The sequence below is a fragment of the Polypterus senegalus genome, chromosome 3 (genome assembly GCF_016835505.1).
Source record: "Polypterus senegalus isolate Bchr_013 chromosome 3, ASM1683550v1, whole genome shotgun sequence".
In the NCBI taxonomy this organism is placed as follows: domain Eukaryota; kingdom Metazoa; phylum Chordata; class Cladistia; order Polypteriformes; family Polypteridae; genus Polypterus; species Polypterus senegalus.
In genome coordinates, this window is record NC_053156.1 from 261,982,383 (window position 1) to 262,007,400 (window position 25,018).

Consider the following 25,018-nt stretch of genomic DNA (forward strand, 5'->3'; position numbering starts at 1 on the left):
GTCCTCCCTGTATGGAGTTTGCATATTCTCCTCTGGGTGCTCCAGTTTTCTCCCACTGTAAAAACACATGCAGGTTAGGTGAGACACTGTATGTGTACATGTTTGCCCCGTGATAAACTGGCACACTACCGAGGGTTTGTTCTTACCTTGCGCACTATGCTAGCTGGGATAGGCTCCAGCCCCCCTGTGACCCTGGTCTGGATTAAGCAGCATAGAAAATGATTTTGGCAAAGGAGGAATGAACAAAATGACAATGCAAAAGGACTTAAGCAAACAGTAAAAGAACATAAAGCCCCTCTGGGCCTACCTTTCAGAGGAGCCGATGGCAATCTCTCAGATAAGGCGGCTTGTCCACTTGCCTAATCACTTGTTGTCAAACCGACTCTGGCAGCACTGGACACAAGGCCGGAAACAGCCCGGAATGAAAGTGAATGGATAAAACCAACCTTAATTCTCAAAAAAAAAAAAAAGAGAATAATTGAGTGAAGGCAGTGACTTGAATTGAAGAGCACACATTAAGAATTTTAATTAAACAAGTGCAATACAATGAATCAATTAACAAACAAAAAATGTTCCAATAGCTAATACAGCGCCTGACATAAAGAATTGAACCAAAAACTATCGATTAACTAGCAAACAAGAAAGAGAACCTTAACTAAGAAGAGCAGAGAGCGTTCTAATTACACATAGCACTAGCTTAAATATTATTACCAGAAATGTACCATTAATACAAAAAGCAAACTCAAACTTTACAGATAACATAAAAGAAAAAACTGATGAAACTGAAACTAAAGGGGACTAACAAAACTTAAACTTAGTCTGTTGGATTTTAGATGTCTAGCTCCAACTTTTTTTGGGTTTATTCAGATTTATTAGTGCGAGTTATTTTTGAGCAGAAGTTTAATAAATAAATAATCTAGGGGTTTTAATGAATATTACACCCTAAAAATGATATTTTTTGATACGTTACTTACCCCATGTACTTTGTTGCGGTGGTCGGTTAAAAAATTTAATCTCATGTTCTCAGAATGGACAAAAACAAGTTTAAGCCATGACAGAAGTCAATGGTGACTGGTGCTGCACAATGGCAACTGATGTGGAAATGGAAAAAAGAACAAAAATCTCACGTTAGTCATATTGCATTGTCCGCATATTTGTTATCCAGTCGCTTGCTCAAAGTGTTCGAAAACAAACGCTTTTTCTGCAAAAGTATTGTTTAGCGCTATAGCACCAAATAGCAAGACTATATCATGATTTTCTGTTTGGAATCTTTTGTGTATATTTTTACACCATGGAACTATGTAGCAGGAAGTGCTAGCTCCTCCAGTGAATCAGGTCAACACCACAGCATCACAAATCAAGCACAACACAAATAATAACTTTACACTTAGCTTATACCGTATTAAAGAATCGTTCAGCATACAATCCACATCAGCCTTTGCCGGAAACCCATTCAGAAAGTCCACAGAGATGAAATACAGCAGTTAGTCGAGATGCTGTCTCTATTCCAGCCAGCAGGATCTGTTGAAGCATGGAGGGATCTGTAGGAAAGTTACAGAGAGCTGCAATTCAAAGGTGCCGGGGTTCAGCAGCTCAGTGGCCGAGTTAATCCAGAATGTCTGAGCTTCACAAGTGGTGGAGTGTTTGAAATGCCAAGGTGTGTTAACAACACTTATTGTAACTTTCAGATAATATTGCTTTGGTGCAATCAACCAAGCAGAGTCTAATTAGGAGCCCTGACTTTCCACTTTTGCTAGACTATTGCTCTTAACGTTTCTCCTGGTAGAGCTAAGAAAATATACTGATTTCACAAAGAGCATAACAGTTAAAGTAAAAAAGCAAGAATATAAAATAAAACAGAAAAGTAAGCACTGTAACATTGTAATAGTAAGTAGAAATAAAATATATATGGTGTACACAGTACGATAATATTTCACAAGTAGGTTACGTACTGTATATGAGTGCAAAGCTTATAAAATACACAGACTACAGAGATGTATTGAATATCAGTTAAACTTCCCTGCTGCCTACTGTCATCCAGTACCATTCTGCCTGTCACGTTACATGGGCAGTCATCAATCTCTGCTTCTAAAAGATGGCATCGTCCTAGCCTTGGGAAAATTAAAAAAAAAATCTTGCAGTCTGACAATTTTTTTTGTTTAGGAGGTTACTATTCAAGTTTGGTTTTGATGTTTTGCTACACTCTTTCTGACGGCTGATTTCATTTTGACGTTTGTGTTTCCAGTGTTTTCGAGAATGTTAGACCCTTTTCTGTTCCTCTGTACCATTTTTCTCCACCCTGTCTTATCGCTCTCCTTTTTTCTCACTGACCACCAAGTGTTGTAAGATGTACTCACCACAGACTAAGCCTGACGAACTGCTAGGAGCGCAGCTGCATTGCTCTTCATTTTCTTATCTCCAACTGCACCTCTTAACTGACTGTGTAGTAATTAATGGACACGTCATTATAGGATAATAGAAGGAGGCAAACCCCATAAATGAATTTCACCTAGATCCTTGCATGGCTTAAAAACCCAAGACTGAACAAAGTAATAATGTACAGTGCTTATGCAAAATGAAGCCTCAGAAATGTAGAGCGCAGGCTTCATTGTGACAGCAGATTTAACAAAGAAACAAACTTTATAATCAGGACTCAATTCGTTTGTATTATTTTTTTTAATTAAGGTCACATTATGCAATAAATATATTGCATAGCAGTGGCAATTGTGTTGGATTGGTGCTTCTCTCTCCGAGGAGAGGTGGGCCAGGCCAGCAGAACAACATCTATGAACAAAGAAGACAGCAGAAAAACACGACAAGATAGAATGTGACGCTAACAACAGACTTTCTGCACAATTTAACACGAGCACAAAGGGACAGTAGATCTAAGACGTGCAAATGGCATCGTGAGAATTGATTCACAAAGTTTACTAGTCGTCTGGCACAGAACTAAGCGTACATCCCTTCGGCATGTATCAGGTGTATCTAAAGGCAGTGTGGAAGGCGTAGATCATGTTGCCAATGGCACAACCTCCTAATTAACGGACTCTTCAGATAGCTCTTGCTGGTTGGGAATATAGAAAAAGCTAAAGTTGAAACCACACAGTGTGATGGATTTAGACCTTCTGGTTTAACACTTGAGTCTAGTAACGTTCATTCCTCATGGCTCATCATCATCCCAATCAGGGGGGAAATAAAATCCATGATGAGTCTTGAGCCAGGGGATGACTTTACAGAAGGTGAAAGCTGTTAAAGATACAGACAGGTTTCTTCACCAGTGAATGAGGGAGAGAAGCAGATCGTATCTTAGCAAAAAATGCACACGTTTTGACTATGCAAGTGGATATCATACATGTCGATTATGAAAATTGTTTTTCTTTTATCCATGGAGTTTTTTTTAACATTCTTTGACATTGTATAGCATTGGTGATCAGCCACGTTGAGTTAGAATATTCAAAATTGAATTTCTCCATGAAAGAGATGAAAGATTTTTCTGGGCCACCACTATAAACTACATGAAATAAGTAAAATTTTTAAAACAATATTATTTCAGGTGTAGAATTCTTTTAATGGAGACAGCGTTAAGTTATCCTCCTATCCTATCCTCCAGTGAGAACTGTGAGCCATAAACATTCAAGTCTGATATTTCCAATTCAATGATAACAAGACTAAAACGAATAATTAAACTAACAATGCCTAAAATTCATTTTATGCAACAAAATTACAAATTCCCTCTCTTTAGAGTGATTTTGAGAAAACAGAGACTGGAAAAGCAAAATGTGCAAGGGCAGAGCATTCAAACTGCGGAAGTCACCCTGGTCCTTAACTGAACCGTACGAGCAGGTCATGGGCCATGCTGTGCAACCTTGATTTCCTGATATGTAAAGACCTACATGATATGTCTAGGTACACCACAAACAAATACACCACTAGGAATCAGGGGATGGCATAAGGGGCACCGCTACTGCCTCACAATTACAGATTCCTTGCTGTAAATCCTGACTGTGTTAAGTTTGGCCATTTTCCTCCCACATTCTAAAAACGTGCTGTTAAATGGTGTGACTTCAAGAAGGCCCATCTTGAGAGTGTGTGGGTAACTGTGAGCATGTCCTGCTGGCTCCTTCCCTACAATAATGTACTGGAACAGGTGGTTTTAGAAAATGAATGAAATGTTTTCTTGGGGTCATCATGAGTTCGGTTTGATATAAATATTTCTGTTTTTATCCTAGAGATTTTGGGAGCACTTGTGTCAGCTTTATCAATATGGATTGTGACTGCAGTCCTTGTGTATCTGGCAATTGTAAGGATTGTAAACAACGACTACGAGATCGATGGACACGTGATGCTCATCACCTCTGGCTGTGCAGTCGGGGTCAATGTCATGTAAGTGTGGACATGGCTTTCTTACATCCTTGTGTTAGAATTTCAGGGAATGAAATCCTTTCTTTTTCACTTAACACATGAGCAATTTCACCCTTAAATCTGCCTGATATTCGTCCAGCTTAAAATCACATTCTTCATAACAGGGGTGTTATATATTACTATATATTTTGTATATATATTTTATAATATATATTTTATATATTCTATATATTTTGTAAATTTCATACTTCTTATAGAATAAAGTCAAGTTGCAAACACAAATATACACTTATGGTAAATAAGTTACTTAAATGTACTTTCTATTTTTGTTTTAATTTTTTGCATCATTATAGTCACAGTTTTTTAAGAGGAATAATATTTTCAGAAATTCTTTATGGACTCAATCTTCTTATATAATATGCTACCATGGCTATTCGTTTGTCTGTCCAGGATTTTAAATCACCTGTAGCTTGCAAACCATTTGAACTATTGAGTTGAAATTTTCCCCCATGACCCTGTATTCGGATTCAGCGGGTTAGAAAATGGATGGATGGATGGATGGATGGAGTTCAAATTTGGTACACCTATACTACATGACGTCTACTATCCGCTTTCGGAGTGACGATTGACCTTCATGGTTATTCCTCTTTTTATTTTATTTTAGAATCAACTCTCGGCAGCGGTCAGCAGGGCGGTCGTGTGGTGCATGCGTACGGGCGCCGTTCTCATCCCTACCACCTTCGCCATCACTTCCCCTACCTCTTCATATCTTAAATCATTCTTGAAGCAGATTGAAGTCTTAAGTGCCAGCTTAAGTGCAAAATTCAAGAAAGCTTACTAAGTAATTGCAACACAAACCCTGACTTAATCAGTTTTAATGTGAAAAGATGCTGACGAAAGAAGAGAAGAAGCAGGCTGTTATGGTGGAGAAAAGAAGAGCTGCTCAGGAAGCAGCCAGCACACCAACCTCCGAGCAAATGAATGCTAAACGTACAGAGAAAGAGGATGAAAACTAGGAATGTGCAAGTGAATTGTATTCACTACACGTTATCATGCAGTGCGCCGTTACTGGTTTTAAAGATAATTTATGAAGTAGACAGCAGAGGAAGCAAATTTAAAGTCATTCTGACATTCACGACTGCCTTGTCTTATTAACGAGCTTTATTTTTTATAGAAAATCACCCTAATATTATCAAACAATTAAAGCAATTTTGAGAAGAAAAGGACATTCAGGCCAATAAAGCCCGTCATAACTTAATGAGACAACAAGTGATCAAGAAGTGCTAACTCAAAAAGTGACTGTAAGTGGGTGAAGTTGCGTTTAGTCAATAAAATCTTTCAAGCTGTTAACAAACTGAACTAAGCAGCGTGTGAAACGGTAAAAAAGTTTATAAAAGCTATATGGCTTCAAGTGTGCTGGTGGAGGCAGTTATGTTGAAATGGTGTGAACCTCTTATTATTGGTAAATTAAAAAAACTATATTTATTTCATTTCATGTAGCATAAGCCATAGCCTGTGCTGAAAATGGCTAAAGCATCTCATGTGAGGTGTCCTGATGTCTGTATTCTCCGAAAAATCTTTTCCAGTAAATTGGCAACAGACACAGAATAACTTAAGTGCAGCAAGGAACTCATAAAGCAGAGTCACACAGGTCTGGCCACCATTACCGAACTGCGTCACCCTGCAGGTCCACTTAAGTATTGGGTGGTCCAGATCTAATAATGCAATTGTCATTACGCTATAACTTATTAAGTTTATTACATAGAGAATCATCCGAAAAATCCCAGACCATCGAGAAGTGTGCAAACTGACGACATAAATCAAAGTCATCCAGACGTTCTGAATCTGCATAATTAGATCTGGACAGAAAAAAACAAGAAAAGGAAAGAAGAAATGATTAAAACCAAATCCTATTTAACACATTATTATATCCCCAGCTTTGTTCTGCATATGCTGCCATTTATAAATATTATAACGTGAGCCCCTACTTGGGTGTATCCACTGATTGGCATGGCATGTAATAATAAAACTTAGATTCATAAACATTCACTGAGCTGACCTAGTAGCCAAGGTGTTGCAAATATTTTAGAGGACCACTTAGGAGTATCTTGCACTTGAAGATCAAAGGTAGGCCTCCCAACGCATCTCCTCTCTGCTGTTGAAGACCTTAAGAAAGGCTAAGAAATGGTCTCAGAGTATCACCACATACGGAACTCAAAAATATAAAGGAACTGGTTTTCTTTTTTAATGATTTTAGAAATTTAAATATTATTCTGTCTCATTCCATGACTACTCGATAAGGCCACTCTTTTGGCAGGTTAAGACGCACACATATTTTTGTTTAAAACCACTGTTACAGAATTCATGGACCCAGAAACGCCTTGGGAAACAAACAGGTCTTGAGCTGGACCTTACAGACACCAACAAGAAAGGCCGTGCAAATATTAACCAGGGGCAGCTGCTCCAAAGTTGCACTTACAGAAAAAGCTGAGGTTTGCCATTGATTTCAAACAAGAAAAGGGAAAAGTCAGAAGTGACTGTCCAACATCAGCCTCAAGAACAAAGCAGCCCCGTGAAATAACAGGAACGCAGAGCAAAACCTTCGATCGTATTCTGTACCTCACATTGTTCTAATTCACATAATATTAAAATATTTAGTAGATCTAATATTATTTAAACATAAACTGTATGTAAAGAAATTACAATATATATTCAATGACATATACAGCATTTCTAGTTTTTGTCACGTCTAATTATTTTGATATAAAACTTTGGTGGTCCGTCGTATGTACTCTTTTTCAGGCGCATCCCTACGATCCCAGCCAGCAGTAATCAGCATTTACATTCCTTCTTGATATTCTGATTGTGATCCTTGATATCCTTGCACATTCTTTCTTGATATCCTGATTGAATCTTTCACCCTACTCTTCACTCACTGCTCCAAGATTTTCAGGCAATAATTCCAAATTCCCCAATAAGTGAACTTTAAGTCTCATGTCACAATGTACTTCTTTAAACTTAACTAATACATTTGTCACAATTTTGCTCTAATTCAGTTATTTATTGTTACCTAAAAACATGTAAATTATTTCTGTGAATGATACCCAAGCCTCTCATTCCCGATCATTCATTGCACCCAAGAAACTCTGCATCAGAAATCAGTTTTTAATATCGGGTCAGGCAAAAATGGCCACTTTCAATTTAGGCAAAGTCAAACCCTGAAACTTTCAGCACAAATACACAAAACAGGCTCCGTCCTTTTACAGGGATTTGACAAACTGCTTCATTAAATCAAGCTTAATATGAAGTGGTGGTGGCACAGAGCCATATCTGGATCCAACAAGCTAGGCTTGATAAAGTTGGCACCAAGCTGTAGCTTTTTTCAATGTCATTGCCAATTCTTGGCTCTGCTGTCTCAGCCACTGTGAAAACCTGGGAATTTTGTATGCCTTGACTTTCAGGGACCCACATACAGTCTGAACCAACAGTGCTCATTGTAGTTCATAAATGTTAAAAAAGTACCTGCTTTCCTTTACACATAGATTTTAAGAAAATATTAAATTCAAATAAATTGGCCTTAAATACAATTTTGTGCCTTAACACATTCCTGTCTCTAAGCTCTAAAGGTAGTTCCTTTGACCTCATGGCTTGGTTTTTGCTCAAATAAACATTCAAGTCTACTGTGGGACCTTCTATAGACAAATGCGTGCCTTTCCTAATCAGGTCCAATCTACTGAATTGACCACAGGTGGACTCCAAAGGAGCAGAAACATCTCAACAATAGTCAGTAGAATGGGATGCACCTGAGTCAGAAGTTAACTGTCATAGCACAGGGTCTGAATCTTTTTGTCAATGTCATATTACAGTTCTTAATTCTTAAAAAATTGCAAAAATTCCTAAAATCTTGATTTTGGTATGCCTTTCTGAGGAAAATGGATGTAAATAATTCTAACATAAGGATGCAATATGACAAAATGTGAAAAAGTTCATTGCTCTGAATACTTTTGAAGGCACCATTACTTATTCTTAATATAAGCATTTTTAGGCTAATTTGACAGCCTTACTTCCATATGAAATTTCAAAACTTTTAATACCTGATTTCTAGGAGGAGGCCTTTGTAAACTTTGAGTGGATTTCTCAACTCACTTCCACTGGAACATCAGAACTTGCATGCACCAGCACAGGGAACACTGGCGGTTGTCACAGACTTTGTGAATTTTATTGTATGTAGCATCTGGTTGAAAGTATTCCACAACAATTTGTGTTTTCTTGTCACTTGGAACTTCCTTTTATCTAAGGAGTGTCCATTTACCAGATCACAAAGAAGCTTGTCTGACAGATGGATACTTCATCTTTCAAAATATCACAATACCTAATATGGTCATGATTTCTTATTACGGCTTCCATGTTCTATGCATTCATCCTTTTTCTAACCTGGTTATCCGATTCAGAATCATGAGATGACAGTGCCTGGCCTGACTGCACTGGGCACAAGGCCTGAACAGGGCACACTCTCACACAAACAACTACAGTCACTCACTCTAGGCCCATGGAGAATTGCCAGTTAACTAACATGCATGTCATTGGCTAATGGGAGGTAAAACCTTCACAAATGCAGAGAGAACATGCAAACAACACTAAACAGCCATTGGCACAGGTTGGTCTCTGAGGCTGTCAGATAGCACTGCACCACAATGCCTCTGTAGCTCATGCTGTTATTTGTAATAATCAGAGCAGGGTCAGCGTCTGTTACGCACAACACAGGCAGTGCATTTTGATTGTGTCTAAAAATGTATCATAAAAGGCTTTATAAATTGGCCATTCACAATTAGGTTTAGGGTTAAGGATTAGCCCAGAGCCTCTCTAATGCAGAAGCACTGCATCTCAGCCATTTAGCTCTCTCAGCACCAGCCCAGGTCACACTTATAAAAGCTGAAATTCTCTACCTGTCTAATTTTTCATCTTACTGATGCACGTGGTGGATCATTTTCCAGCATTACAGACAATGTTTATTCTGCATGGACAGCTAATTGAGTTAAATGACACGTTCTTAAAATGTTAAATTAGGCATCTGGTCATTTCAGCCATATACAGAGGGTAGACTTTGAATTCATTCATGAGAAAAATTAACTGGTTTGATTGACCTTTCTTTTCTAAATGTGCAGAATATTAAGTGCATGGTGCGATTTGAAAAATAAAAAATCAAACGTACATAAGATCATAATAAAGCAGTGTATTTGAAAACATCAGGTGGAAGCAAAAATCAAACCACAAATGAAAGTTACAGTTACTTAAAAAGCCCAAATTTGAATTAAGTTATCAGTAAAGCATTTGTGCAGCACATTATAGGCTGCCAGCAAAAGAGGTGAGCTTGCGATCCACTGGAAACTGCGCTGGAAAGTGTCATGCCCTGCATTTTCTAGTCTTGAAATCTGACATCCTAAGGCAAGCAGATCAGCAATGGCAGTCATTAAGTTTGATATTCCCTACAACCAGACATCATGTAACATCATACCACCGGCTTTAGTGAACAGGTATTTTCAAACGTGATGACCGTCGCTCATCCAGTATAACAAAATCTTACAACACGGCACCCTCAATATCTCCAAATACAAAACAGACAATGGAAAAGGAGGCAGGCATCACACACATGAAAAAAGTTGACAAAACATTTTATCTTTAATGTAATATATTGCTGTGCTGGATGGCTGTGTCACTCCTCCGTTATTAGAGTGTTAATGTGAGACATGTTACTTAAATCATAAAGCCACACAGTCATGAAATTTTTAACTCTACAATCTTGATTTTCTACACCACTCACCAATCATTAACAGAGATTGTGAAACTTTCCATAAAATGGCTGCTTCTTAATCAATTACAGCATGTCTGATATATTTTATTCATCATCTGGAAATCTCAACCAAGAGATGCGTTTGGGGGTGGCATGTGGGGTGACTGCCCCAGGCCCCGTACTTAAGTGGGCCTTGCTTTTTTATATATACTAGCCAACCCGCGACGTACCATACGCCGACTCGTCACTTGAGTCGTTGTTGTCTTTGCACAGTCCAGATGCACCTGTGACTCACGTAAACTTTCCGTGTTCCTGCAGGAGCATCTAAGAAGACGCACGTTTGTCGCGGATGCGAATTGCTGTATGTAGCATGTAAAACAGTTTGCTATGGTGCATGCGGTCATGCGTCGTAACCGAAAACTCGGTTTTTAAAGAGTGCTTACTTCATTGTGTTTTAACCTCAGTTGTAAAGGATTGTTTTAAGGATCCCATGAGATACCCCTCGCAAACCGTTTTACACGCTGCATATGGCGATTCACCTCCGGCGGAGCTCCTTCCCGTGTGTGCCATAGGTGTCTTACTTGTCGGCGGCTTAGTGAATCCACGCCCCTTCCGGCGTGCTTTCCATAGTTGTCTTGCCTTAGTGAATGATATATACACTGTGTGCACAATTATTAGGCAAGTTGTATTTTTGAGGATTAATTTTAATATGGAACAAACACAGTGCTATCAGTCAATCCAAAATGTTAATAAACCTGAATGTTTCACAACGGAAATGTGAGTGTGAACATCATCAGGGGAATACATATGTGCGCACAATTATTAGGCAACTATTAGTGTGCAGATTTATTATGCAACTAAAGGAAAAATGAAAATTTTCCCATCTCACTTGTTTATTTTCATCTGTTATAGTGAGAATAATAAACAAACACCTCAAAATTTACAAATAAACATCTCTGACATTTAAAAAAAAATAAATCAATCAATCAATGACCAATATAGCCACCCTTCTTTCCAATAACAGTCATAAGCCTTTCCATTCATGGAGTCTGTCAGTTTCTTGATCTGTTGACGATCAGCTTTTTGTGGAGCAGTGACTACAGCCTCCCAGACACTCTTCAGAGAGGTGGATTGTTTTTCTCCCCCGTAAATCTAGCGTTTAAGAAGTGCCCACAAGTTCTCGATAGGGTTTAGGTCAGATGAGGAAGGGGGCCATGTCATTATTCCTTCATCTTTAAGGCCTTTACTGGCTGGCCATGCAGTGGAGAACTTCGATGCAAGTGATGGAGCATTGGCCTGCATAAAAATCATGGTCTTTTTCCTGTATCACTGTTTGAAGAATGTGTCTTCGAAAAACTGGCAGTAGGTTTGGGAGTTGATTTTGAGTTCATCCTCAATGCAAAAAGGTCCAACTAGCTCATCTTTAAAAATACCAGCTCATACCAGTACCCCACCTCCACGTTGGAGTGGAGCTCTGTGCCCATTACTGATCCACAGGTCTATCCATCTGGTCCATCAAGAGTCACTCTCATCTCATCGGTCCATAAAACCTTTGAAAAAAAATCTGTCTTCAGATATTTCTTGGCCCAGTTTTGACGTTTCAACTTATGTTTCTTGTTCAGTGGTGGTTGGGTTTCAGCCCTCCTTACCTTGGCCATGTCTTTGAGCACTGAACACCTTGTACTTCTGGGCACTCCAGGTAGGTTGCAGCTCTGGAATATGAAAGTACTGGAGGATAATGGGTTCCTGGTAGCTTCACGTTTGATTCTTCTCAAATCTTTGGCAGCTAATTTATGTCTTTTGTTCTCAACACATTTCTTGCGACCCTGTTGACTATTTGCAACAAAATGTTTGATGGTTCTGTGATCACACACCAATATCTTAGCAATTCCAAAAGTGCTGCATCCCTCTGAAAGACTTTTACAATTTTTGACTTTTCAGAGTCAGTTAAATCTCTTTTTTGGCCCATTTTGCCTGAGGAAAACTAGCTGCCTAATAATTCTGCACACCTTGATATAGGGTGTTGATCTCCTTAGGCTACATCCTCCCTCATTACACAAATACACATCACCTGACGTGCTTAAATCCAATAAGCATTCGAGTTAATACAGCTTGGAGTTGGAATATACGCATTAAAAATGATGATATGGTCAAAATACTCACTTGCCTAATAATTGTGCACACAGTGTGTGTATATATATATATATATATATATATATATATATATAGATCTATATATTTGAGATGCTTCAAAGAGGAACCCTTTTAAAATCCCTCTTCAAGGTCAAATTCTGTACATGTAGGTCTTTGAAAACATTCCATAGTCCACCTTCATCTCCAAAAAAGGGTCGCCAGTATAATCCCTTCCTAAAATAGGTATAGCCCATTAGTCGCTGGGTTGGCTCCAGTTTTGATTTGTGAATAACCGAATGCTTGTCGCTTATGACTCATTTGTGTCAGGAGAGCCTACCATCATTTCTTAGTCGAGTCTTTGTTTCAGTTTGCTACAGTAGGCAGTAGTTGAAACAATGCAGGAAGCGTTTGGTAGTGGAACGCCCAGCAACGTTTCATTACTGGTTTAGCCATATCGTTGTCGACACCATGAGTGGAAGAGATCGTGGCACACTTTTTTAATAGATTACTAGGGGGCCCTATTCGCTTCACTCGCCCACCCCCTAACCGCTTCATGCTCGCCACTTGCGTTGTGAACAGAGGGGCTGAACGCATGCTAAGGAGATGTGGATGGATCAGCTGCTGGCTTGCAGCTGCTGCTACCGAGCTGCGTGTTCGGCATATCACGCTGCACGTCGATCATTTAAAAGCCTGTACAGCAGCTGTCCTTTAAGCCAACTGCTGCTTGTGCTCGTGCTGTGCATCGATCATTTAAAAGCCTATACTGAAGCTGCTGCTGCCGCGCTGCACGGCGATCATTTAAAAGCCTGTACAGCAGCTGTCCTTTTGTCTCACGGGACATTAAAGTGTCTCCAAGAAATTGTTTGTAAGTAGGGTGTGACATGCAGGTTGTCTCGCCGGACTTCAAAGTGTCTGTCCAAAATGATCATGTCTCAATTTTTTTATATAATAGATAGATATCGTTATATTTTGATAAAGTCCGCATGTTATCTTGCAAAAATTTAGCTGAATAATGTAATAAGAAAATCCAGTGTATGTTAACATTTTTAATAAATTTGCATGCAAGTTTACACAGTCCACACTTGTGGGGTTGGTCAGCCCAAGGCCCCGCACACCCCTAAGGCCACCTCTGACCTCAACAAACCAAAACAAATCACATTTGGACTGAATATTTTAAAGAATTTCATCAAGACAGAACTGCATATAAATATCAAACAAGCAAAGCAAATTGATAAATGAAAAGGTCAGGAAATGGTTGGATGAAAAATGAATTGAACCCCAAAAAAAAATGCAAATACTTCAAGTGACTAAAAAGGAATAATATTAAACAAAACAAGTGAAAATTGGTAGAATTTGAACAAAAAGTATTGTTTCTATGCGGTAACACCAATAATGAAAGGGCAAAATAAACACAGAAATGGGTTGAAAATGAAATAAGCTTAAACACTTATCAACAACTACTGAAGAATTTTTAAATAAGACATTACGATGTGTAGTGCTGCTTCTCTTTATAAAAAGACAGTGAGGTCACACTGTGACTAAAACATAAACAAAATGTAACTGTAGTCTGTGAACAAACTGGTCTGTACCTCTGGTAGTCTCTTTCTTTACAGTAAGTGTGCAGCCTCTCTGAACTACGTGGCTGTGACTCCTGTGTATTTGTTTTACGTTGCAGAATGGCTTACATTCTTCACCAGTCCACCACACTCCATGGTCATAGCCATGGCTCTGGCTATCACAAGATCGATGAATCCGGTGAAAGCCCAGACAGTCAAGGACATGCACATTCTCACTTAGGTCATGGAAACACCAGCGTCAGAGCGGCCTTCATCCATGTCATTGGTGACCTGCTTCAGAGCGTTGGAGTACTGGTGGCTGCTGTTATTATATATTTTAGGGTAAGTAAAGATCGATTTGTTTGTTTGTTCAACTATGTCACAGTGACTTCAAAGGTAAAAATGTGTTTGTAAATAAGTCAACGCGTGGACAACTTCTGTGCTGTCACTAACAACATGTAAGCAGGAGGATGTGCGACTTTTTGCCATTTAATACAAGCAGCGCTTTTCATTGACTCCGCGAAGAATGGAAATTATTTAGTACATAGCAGTAGTATGTGATGTGCATTTTATCACATTAAAAATGTGCCCAGTCAGAATCAAGTATTTCATTTTTGGACTAAAAGCATGCAGAATGTGTTCGAAATATGACACTCCCCTGTGACTGGCGATTCCATCAAGAGATGTTTCAAAGTTTTTCTCACAGCTCAAATTAGATTTCTACCATTAACTGCAGTTGTTCTTTACATCTAAGCTGTTCACTGAAAATTACGATTGACACGTGTAGTTCTTACTTTTTAAGTTATAAGAATTCACTGATTTTGCCACCCACACTTTCAAGGCTCTTCCTGAATTCTTCCTTTCTTTCAGTGTCTGACATGTTAGCTTCTCTTTCTTAGCCAGTCCACAGCCTGTTCCATAACTGCATAGTGTTGTGAGAGTGACATCATAAAACCTGACCTGCTGGCAGTTACTTGTAGATTATTTTTAGAACACACTGTACTTACGAAGAAATAAACTAAAATGTTTCATCGAAAATTTAGCTCACTGATCTTACAGTCATTGAAGTAAACGGCTGCTTAAGATATTGTACTTTCATTTGCCAGTTTTTAAGGCATGTTGTTAATGAGCACTCTGGATGTCAGTATTCTCCTCCCTCCACTTTGTGCGGTACCAAATGCTGAGTACTTTGCAATACTTCAAGGCGAGCTGCTCATTGTACTGCAGTGCATCTGCTTGATTGCTTTCAGAAATTGTCTACTCTGGGCCTTTGAGCTTTGTCACCATGTGTGGTTTCTCCACCAACACACACACGCTGTGCAAGTCTTTCATCTCTGTGTGAAGAAATGTTTTTAATGAGAAAACTAAAGATAAAGTAAAGTAGAGAAAGTCGCATCCATCATTCACAATGAAGACAGGATTGTTGACCAGTGAATGACAGGGAAAAGGTGGGTCTTTAATTCAAAAGCACAGAATTATGGGAATGAATTTTTCTGGTTGTGATAAACAATGCATATTCCTGAAGTAACTGTTAATATTTTTGCACTTTAATTGATACAACTTGTTATTGTGGTATTCTCCTGTTCTTCCCTTTACTTACTTTTTCCAGAGATATGTGAACTTACCAGGTTCTTTACCAGGTTGGTCTACTGTCGCACCTTAAGATTAATACACACACATAGATATACACATACACACAGACCCTAACCACAAAAGTACTGTATCATTCCCTAGGACTCCAAGAGACTTACTTATCATAGGCACGAACAACATACAATGTCTTAGATATATCTCAGACCTAAATATTACTTTGGTCTCCAATAATATATTTAAACATACAAAGGCTCAACATTCTTGGCTATAGGCCAATTATTAACCAATAATGTCTTACTTTAATGCACTAAATATTGGATAAGCTCTCCTTCTCAGTCCAATAAAACTTCACAGGTCAGATCATATGGCACTTCATTACTGTTCCAGGTGCTCTAAATATTTGCCTTATTACTTTAAGCACTCTAGATATAATGACAAAGTATAAAAAATTAAAAGCAACTTGGCACTTGTTAAAGAACAATAATACCAGTAGATGATAGTATAAAAGAAAATATAGATAGTAAAGTCTGGATATATATGGTCTTTTGAAAAACGTTTACGGAAAGTTAGAGATGTAAAATATGAACGTCACAGGGCAACATTGATTTAGCAATTGAAGATGTTCATGAGAGACTTTTTGCTGATGATCAGATGAAATGGTCATACATCTCTCGCCCACTCTTGATGTCGCTCTGTCTTTTTGCCTCTTATACAAGCTATACTTATTTTAAAATTCCATGTGGGATTCCAGTACATGTAATGTTACACCTATTTGATTGGCTGGCACGCTTGAGTCACAGATTTGCACAGAAACACAGGAGGTTGTGGAGACGTGAATTTTATTTAAACACTGCTAACGAACATTTGTCTCTTTTTCAAATGTTTAAATGTGCTCCATGACATGATAGAGATGACAGTTCCGTCGGGAGCAGAGAATGTCAGAGAGAGAGAGAGACAGAGAAAGAAAAAGTAAACAATCAATTCCAAAGCTGACAGGCGCTGTACAAGGCTTTTAAATAAGCGGAGTACCGTGCGAGAGGTTTATCACGCGTTATAGCGCAAGTAAGAAGGGTAAGGAGCAATGTGAAGGTAGACTGTGTTTCAGGGGTTTTCCCAGGGGCGTCTGTGTCCTCTGAGGGTGCGATCAGCCCTCCAGCTTACAATATGATGGATGTCCTTGCTCAGATTCTTTGATCTCTTTAAGTAGGTCCATTTACCTTCCTTTCCCAAGCTGTAAACCAATTTAGCAATTCCTTGTCCCAGGTGCCCATCCATTCGCAGGTTATAAAGTAATCAATACAGCTGAGACATCCTAGCCTTTTCCTGGGCTTCTGCCTGTTTACACGGGTATAATTCAGGAAAAGAAGATGCTTCAATGTTAACCGTCCATGTAACATTAAGTTAATTTTTGTTTGTGTGGGCAAAAAATAAAATATATAAAATTTAAAATCCATGACACTACACAACTGGTTAAGGGACATGTGAGTTACGCAACACAAGTAACATGAGAACATTTCTTTTTCCATGGACTTCTTTCATAGGCTCCATTAAACCATAAACGTTTCTCTCATTTTGCATGAAAACTTGTGATTAAACTTTTTCACCAATCACTATAGACTTCACGAGGTAAGTAACATATTAAAAATAGCATTTCTGGGTGGAGTATTCCTTTAATTAGACCTGGCATCTTCATACAAACAAATTAATCCAAAATTGGAGGCTATAATTAAGTTCCAATAGCAGAGTGTGCTGTCTTCTCTTTCCTCAAGTTAACAAGGTTGGGGACTCTCTTGGCAAATTATGCCTTCTTCTTAGATTCTGGACAGAGTTTTTGTCATGTGTGGTGCTGAAAGTAAACTGTTACTCATTTGGGCAGGACTGCTTAGTAATCTCTTAGAGTAAGTTGACTGAAAGAGAAGGCCCATCCATTGGCAGTGAACTTGATGGGACAGTTCTATTGACCTTACTTAAAGTGCTTGGCACTTGTGCCCTTTCCCCTAGGGATTTCTCTGTGCTCCTCTTCAGCAGTATTAAATGTGATCTCTATCTGTGAATGTGGTCTGTGTGATCCATCCTCCATACATTTACACCCTGTTGTTTAATGTGCTCATGTGCCATTCGAACATCATGTTAAAGCGGGTGTAAACAGATATACTTTGTTTAAGCTACAAGTTCTTACATGTACCCTCACTGCCACTCTCACTCAGCTTTATGCACTGAAATAATTTTTTCACTCAGTTGTGATTTTGGTCCTGTGGCTGCTGGTAGCTTCCTTAAACTGCTGCAATGTCCAAAAAAAGAAAAGCTGTTAAAAAAAAGAGGACAATTTAGAGATAGACACGAGTCAGAATATGCTATTGTGATCAGCACACATACACATGTATCTTGTTTGTAAAGAAAATGTGGTGGTGATTATATTTATATATTCTGGCCTGCATTAGGTATATAAAATGATACTTTGGCCCTCAGAAAAAAACTGAGTGTGACACCATGCCCTAGACTGACAAACAAGACAGAAGCCCTATTCCTTCTTTAGGGATATGTCGTGAGAAGTCAAGCAAAATAGTTAGCCAATAAAAGGTGTCATTTTGTTTGAATTCTCATTACATCCAAAATGGCTAACACGGTACAATACCCTAGTACTATTAGGAATATGTCAAAATTATAAAACATCTAATACATCCTGCTGACATAAAATGTATTCCTTATTTGGTGAAACACCCTACTTAAACTATTTTTCTGCACAATTGGATTTGTAAGATCATAGCACTGTTTTGACAAGTATTCTATTCAAGTGAGGAAACCAAAGTATGTGAGGTAACTGAAGGGATGACGTTTTCAGAATGTTCAGTCCACATCAGCATACTACATTAAGGGTGCGACTCTAAGGGCAGTACTGTAACTTACAATCATTGGATACATAAGTACAGAAAGGGCAAAGTTTTCTGGAATTGCATGTACAGTATATTGGACTTCCTACACCTTTTCCACAAATCACCAAGTGACCCCTTGTTCTAGAAGCCCACCTACGTATATGCAATTGGGCTATACATCCACATAATAAGAAACACCCATCTCTGGCATTTCTCGCTCATTTAGAATGTTTTTTAGGACTGAAAACCTTGTGCAGAAAATACTTAATAAATAAAAAGAAAGTCTTAATCCATCATTAGTTATGAACTTCAAAATGTCATTTAATTACACTCATCGGTGGAGTCCCACACACTCTTGTTGATGCAGCATGTCAGAATTAAGAAATGTAACAGAAAACTTCCTTTAATCAGCTAGGTTCATTGAAATACTCCATAGTCATTATATGTAAAACACACCAATCAACATACAGATAAATGGTATAGTCCAGAAACACACCTCTGCTATTAAGTATTACATAAAGTCCCAAACTAGTTAAATAAATTAAGAATGGTGACGGAATAAGACTTCTTATGTGTAAACTGTTATCAGAGAACAAAATATAAACTTAAATGTTATATATGACCTCATTTTCTAATTTGAATGAGCTGGTAAAAATGTCAGGATGTCCTAGTGTTTTATTTTGGTAGAGTAATATATATATTGCTCTACTCTCCCCTATTGTATTATTAAGATGTAGCCTTAGAATGCCTAATCTCACAGACTTACCACTGTATATAACTTATCCCCACCTTCCCTTCTATATCTATAACCTCAGGCAATTAGATGTAGTAAAAAGACAAGCAGGAGTTAAGTTACACATAAAATAATGTATTACTGATAATATTCAAAAATAATAACAAAATGCAAAGTACATTTGAATATTGGCAGCCATACAACCTGATTAAAATGGTGATGTGTAACAGGTGGCACACAGACTTGGTGATGTGTAACAGTTACTTAAAATGTCTCTAGTTAAGGCATTATTGGTGCTCAGCTTTCAGAACAGGCCTCAAGCCTGTTCAATATGTCTGCTGAGCTGTGCTCTTCATTGTGCTGTTCTTGTCAGTTCATGGTGTGATGGTCTTCATTAGTTGTTAACAAGAGAAAGATACTTCTACATCATCAAAGGTTAGCAAGAAAGAGAGAATGTGGTTGAGCAAGCAAATTTACAGATTTTCTGTCCAACCCCTACAGCCAATAGGACATCATGGTACTTAAAGGCCTCTGAGACAAGCCAATTCCAAACAGCCATATCTCAGACCAATGGGGGGAAATAGTACATCTTAACACCTGCAACCCCCAAGACCATATATTAAAGTAACCTGGCTTTGTGGGGTAGAAAGACTTTAACAAAGAAACACTCGTCAAACTGGTTTAAGACACATCCCCCAAATCCTGTCGTAAAATTACAAAAGACAGTCGTAATGGGGGGGGGTCAAACAAATGCCTCTCACCAAGTACACTAAATTACATTGCTTTGCCTAAATTATAAATAAAGACATACAAAATATTTATCAAGTTATATGCAAAATCTTACATCACAACACTCCACCCCAATGAATGTTTTGTACAATGTCTTTAAATTGTTTCAAGAGTCTGATGCATAACTTGTGCATTGATTGGCAGTATTTGCTCTCCCAGTGTTAAAAGTTGTCCGTGACCATTTGTCCATTACATATCTTCTTTATTTCAAAGACAATCTGAAGAACTTGGAAGCGCTCCTGATGACTTGTATCTGCTCCAGCTTGCTTCAACTCTTTCTTAGTCTCATATGTCATCAGATCTGGTGGTTCAAAATGAGACAAGTCCACACCTTCCACTAAACTAGCCCACTACAATTTAGTCTATTGTGTGAATTTTAATCTGTACTTGTTCTCTGTCTAACTGCTAATTAGACCCCTGTCCCAAACTATCTGTTTAAGCATATGCAGCTGTACAATTAACATCAAAATTTGAAAGGTAACATGCCACAGGTGCCAGTACAACCACTTCTGCCCAAGTGACAGCACATGTGCCACTGCATAAACTGTTCACAAACCAACATCTGTGGCCCCTCTGCACACATTTGGGGTTGACTTAGTTGCCTCTTGTGCTTTCCTACCCATGGTGCAACTCTTGACTGCCATCAGCCTTTACCAGTATAGGCTGGCATCACCACCATGAGACATCAAAGCTATGCAACTCTCATCATTCCCCGTAGGCCACGCCTAGAGTTGTTTGCTCACCATATGCATACTCATTGTGCTAAACACCTCGGTTCAGAATTGGCCCACTGGTCCTGTGCCTGTACCACAGCCGACAATCTCAGCAGGGCTTCCATATTTTCCCAATTAGACTATACCTAAACATCAGCCCATATGTCTTGCAAATGTACCAGCTGCACCTGCTTTCCTGAAAAGTTCACCAATTTGCTCAGTATACCTTTTAATAGTATTAATTATATTAATTATCCCACTTAATTAATACCCAGAATGTATACTTTATGAGCCCAAAATAATCCCCTTATTTTGGCATTCCTAACTGGTTTGTTCAGTTTCCACCCCTTGGAATATAAATTTGCTGCAGTATTGAACAAACCTTTCCTTTTAAACTATAGCTATTGTGACTAGCCTTATTATTGCATGACTTGTGGACTTATTACTCACTTAAACCCCAGTAAGTGTCTTTTCCTTGCTGTCTCTTCAGTTCATCTTCATGTCTTTGTCTTTGCTTTTGTCTTTGTTGTCTTTTCTTTTTTTTTCATTCTGCTATGTAGGCAGGTCTGCAAAATGGAAGGTGACAAAGCAGTTTCTGTCCATCTCATTTTCTTGGCTGTCGACCTGGTGCCAAAACTCAAACTTTGCTTCCAGGCATTCATTGGAACAGCTTGGCACTAGTGCCACGCTCCAATGTGCCAATGGTAACCCGATCTCCTGCATGGATTTTACTCTGCTAATTGCCTTCACTATTTATTACCTGCACCAAACCAAAGTCCATAAAACCTTACAATAGAAGTAGCAAGTAGAAGGCCAGAAAATTGAAACAGAAATAACTGTTTTCCCTTTCCTGTCTTCCTGCGCTACCCTTCTATTTTTTTTTCATTGCCTGTGTGTCCTTTTTTATTGTATGGTAACTGCTACCTGAAAGTGTGGGCTGAACCTCTCCAGAATCCAAGTTCTAAATCCAGCATTTCTCTAAAACTGACCTGTGTTCTTTACTAAAGACCAGCTCACTTTTCTCCATTTTATTGCATGGAGATTCATAGGCTGTCTTTTTAACAACTGGTCAGTCAGGTTTGAATTACTGAACCTAAGTGTGTGTGCTTTTTAATTACTGCTGGCCCTAGCACAGCTGTTAGGACCTCACACCCCTGTGCATTCCTGGCTTGCTGCTGAGCTTCCTGCTGCACCATCCCCATCCTTTGTTCTTTGGCTTGTCCTGTTTCATTCAAACCAACTCCTAAACTGGTGCACTTTCTTTCCAACTCAGCCATTCTTGCACTAGCACATTCAGACCTTTCACACACAAGCACTTGAATTCCTTTCATTTCCATTGTTCTTGTTTAAATTCCACACTTTCTTTACTCAGTATCCTTAAGCCAATATCCAGTTCATGCCCTCTAGTCAACAATTGCCATTCACACTCACCAGCTCCTCTGCCTTCTATCTGATCTCTTTGTCCTAAATCAAATTTCATGCAGCACTGGTTACCTTTCCTAACAGTGGTGAAATATCTATCAGTGTAGCATGCTCTTTAAATACTGGACAGACCTCAGAATTACTGGAGATTGTGGTGCAGTGGAGAATAAAGGAAGAAAACACCCTTGCTGTTTTCCCTTCCTTTCATCTCTCTCCTTTTCCTCACACTCACATTCCCACTCTTTATCTGAGCACTCATCTGTCTCATGTAAGTCACCCACCCATGTTTTAGGGTTCCAGTCCGATCTGGTTACTATTGCCCTAACTTTCACCATAGGTGGTTTACATTTCTTTTTTCCACTGCTTTCTACTTTAGCAGTGGGTGTTCTACATGCTAACACTTCACAATTATCACACCAACTGCTACATCTTTCAAAACTCTCACACAACATTCCACAACTTTCACTTTCATTCACTTTGCTATTTTCTTCCTTATCATGATCTTCCTTATTACCAATAATACAAGCTAGTAAACCTCTTATAACAGCAGCTGTCTTCTTTAAACCTGATCTCTGTTTTCTTGCTTTTAATCCTTCCAGCCCCCTTCCATTTTGTGGCACACTCAGCTCAGCTTCTGCTTTCTCTACCTGAACTACAGGTTTCCTAGCTTTAGCCTGCTTCCTCTGCCACTCCACTGGAAGATGGCTGACTTTAAAATGAACTTAGGCATTTCTAAGTCTACAATTTACTCTAATACAATTTGCCAAATTCGTTATGGGTTGGCCTACTTTTGGCCCTGTAAGCAAACATACACATACATGCACAAAGATTCTAAACGAATAAGTACCGTATGAATGATGAATGCATGTCCCATCACTCCCTAGCACTTTAACCACTTAAATGCCGTATGAATGACGCATGCATCTTTCACCACTCCCTAGCACTTTAATTAGGGACTCACTACACCAGCACTAACAAACATGCGGGTGTCCTTGTGACACACATGAAGTCTCTACACTTTGTTGGTTATATTCCATTCAGCACCCAAACAATGTTTTACTTCCACAGCATTTGTACACTGGGTGCCCTAAAATTCACATACATAAACAAACCACATACATCAAAACAGTATTGCAAACAGGGTGCAAAACATGGTTACCCCAAAATCCTGCAGGACTATGCCAATTGTTTTATCTTGGTAGAGTAATATATATTGCTCTACTGTCCCCTATTGTATTATTAATATGTAGCCTTAGAATGCCTAATCTCACAGACTTACCACTGTATAGGTATTATATATAACTTATCCCCACCTTCCCTTTCTTTATCTATAATCTCAGGCAATTAGGTATAGTAAAAAGACAAGCAGGAGTTAAGTTACAACTAAAATAATGTATTACTGATAATATTCATAAATAATAACAAAATGCAAAGTACATTTGAATATTGGCAACCATACAACCTGATAAAATGGTGATGTGTAATTCAGGTGGCACACAGACTTGCAGTTACTTAAAATGTCTCTAGTTAAGGCATCATTGGTGCTCAGCTTTCAGCCACATGTCTGTTCAATATGGCTGAAGCTGTGCTCTTCATTGTGCTGTTCTTGTCATTTCATGATGTGATGGTCTTCATCAGATGTTAGTAAGAGACAGATACTTCTACATCATCACAGGTTAGCAAGAGAGAGAATGTGGTTGAACAAGCAGATTTATAGATTTTCTGTCCAACCCCTACAGCCAATAGGACATCATGGTACTTAAAGACCTCTGAGACAAGCCAATTCCAAACAGCCATACCTCAGACCAATGGGAGAAATAGAACATCTTAACACCTGCCCCCAAATTATATGTTAACGTAAACTGGCTTCCTTGCGGGTGTTGAAAGACTTTAGCAGAGAAATACTCATCAAACTGGTTTAAGACACATCCCCCAAATCCTGTCGTAAAATTACAAAGAGACTCAGTCGTAAAGGGGTGGGGGCAAACACTAAATTACATTGCTTTGCCTAAATTACAAATAAAGACGTACAAAATATTTATCAAGTTATATGCAAAATCAGACATAACAACACCTATTTAAACAGGCAAGCAGTTTCAAGAACATTTTTCTCTTACACCCCAATTAATGAGTTATTCTTCTACTCCTGTACTTTTTCACCTAAGGCCATACAGTAAAAATAAGAAGATTGCATTCAGCCTACCCAACTCATTTAATAAGATGTAACCTATAAAGACAAATAGCTGGACAGCATCTGATCTGCTTACATAAGAGAGGATGCTATTAGTGTGAGTGCTGGCTCTCTGTTTGGTGTGGTATTGCTTACCATTATGGAGTCTTCAAGATGTTCCTTAAATGTGCAAGTCTGACAAAGGTAATAGGTAAGTTGAGTAATATCTCATATTTTTGTGAAGACAGCCAAGGTCTCCACCTTACCTTACTCATGAGGAGGTGTTTTTGTGATTTCTTTCTTCCAGTATCCTTAAGTGTGTGAAATTTAACTGAAGTAATTAGACAGGATAAGATATTTTGTTGACCACCTTAAAGGCATAGATTAGATCCACGTGTAGTCAGCTGTCTGTATTCAGACCTTGGGAGCTGAATTCCCATAGCCTGTCAGAATAAGGCACACTTTGTAATCAGTGATACATTTGGTTTTAGAGCTACTCTGCCATTTTCATTTCATGGTGACCAGAGCTTAAAGGCATACCCAGGCTAGCACAGACTAGAATTTCAACATAATGTTCCTTGACTTAAACTGAACTTTTTTCATTTTTAAAATGTTTCACTCACCTTTTTGGCTACTTCTAAACATTGCTTTAAAGATCAGAATATTGTGCCAATGTGAACCCCCAAATCCCTTTGAAATCCTTGTTTAGTTTTAAATGGTAAACTATACAGGCTGTACAGTCTATTGCTTGATTTGGCCCCTGATATTTCTTTAGCTGTTTCCTTTTTAAAATTCACTTTGAAACCAACCACCCTGACTTGAACTATGTAACTGTCATCTATCATTCTTATTCAGTTTATGCTTGACATACGGTGAAGAAAAC

At 38.6% G+C, this 25,018-nt stretch overlaps 1 protein-coding gene across 1 annotated transcript in view; it reads left to right on the forward strand.

Annotated features, from left to right (window-relative positions):
- The window catches only part of slc30a2 (solute carrier family 30 member 2), a 135,729-nt gene that overhangs the window by 91,487 nt on the left and 19,224 nt on the right, over positions 1–25,018 (forward strand). Inside the window, exons 5-6 of the mRNA XM_039749018.1 lie at positions 4,230–4,383; positions 13,962–14,184. Of these exons, the coding sequence (XP_039604952.1) occupies positions 4,230–4,383; positions 13,962–14,184 (377 nt within the window). The remainder of the gene's footprint in view (positions 1–4,229; positions 4,384–13,961; positions 14,185–25,018) is intronic.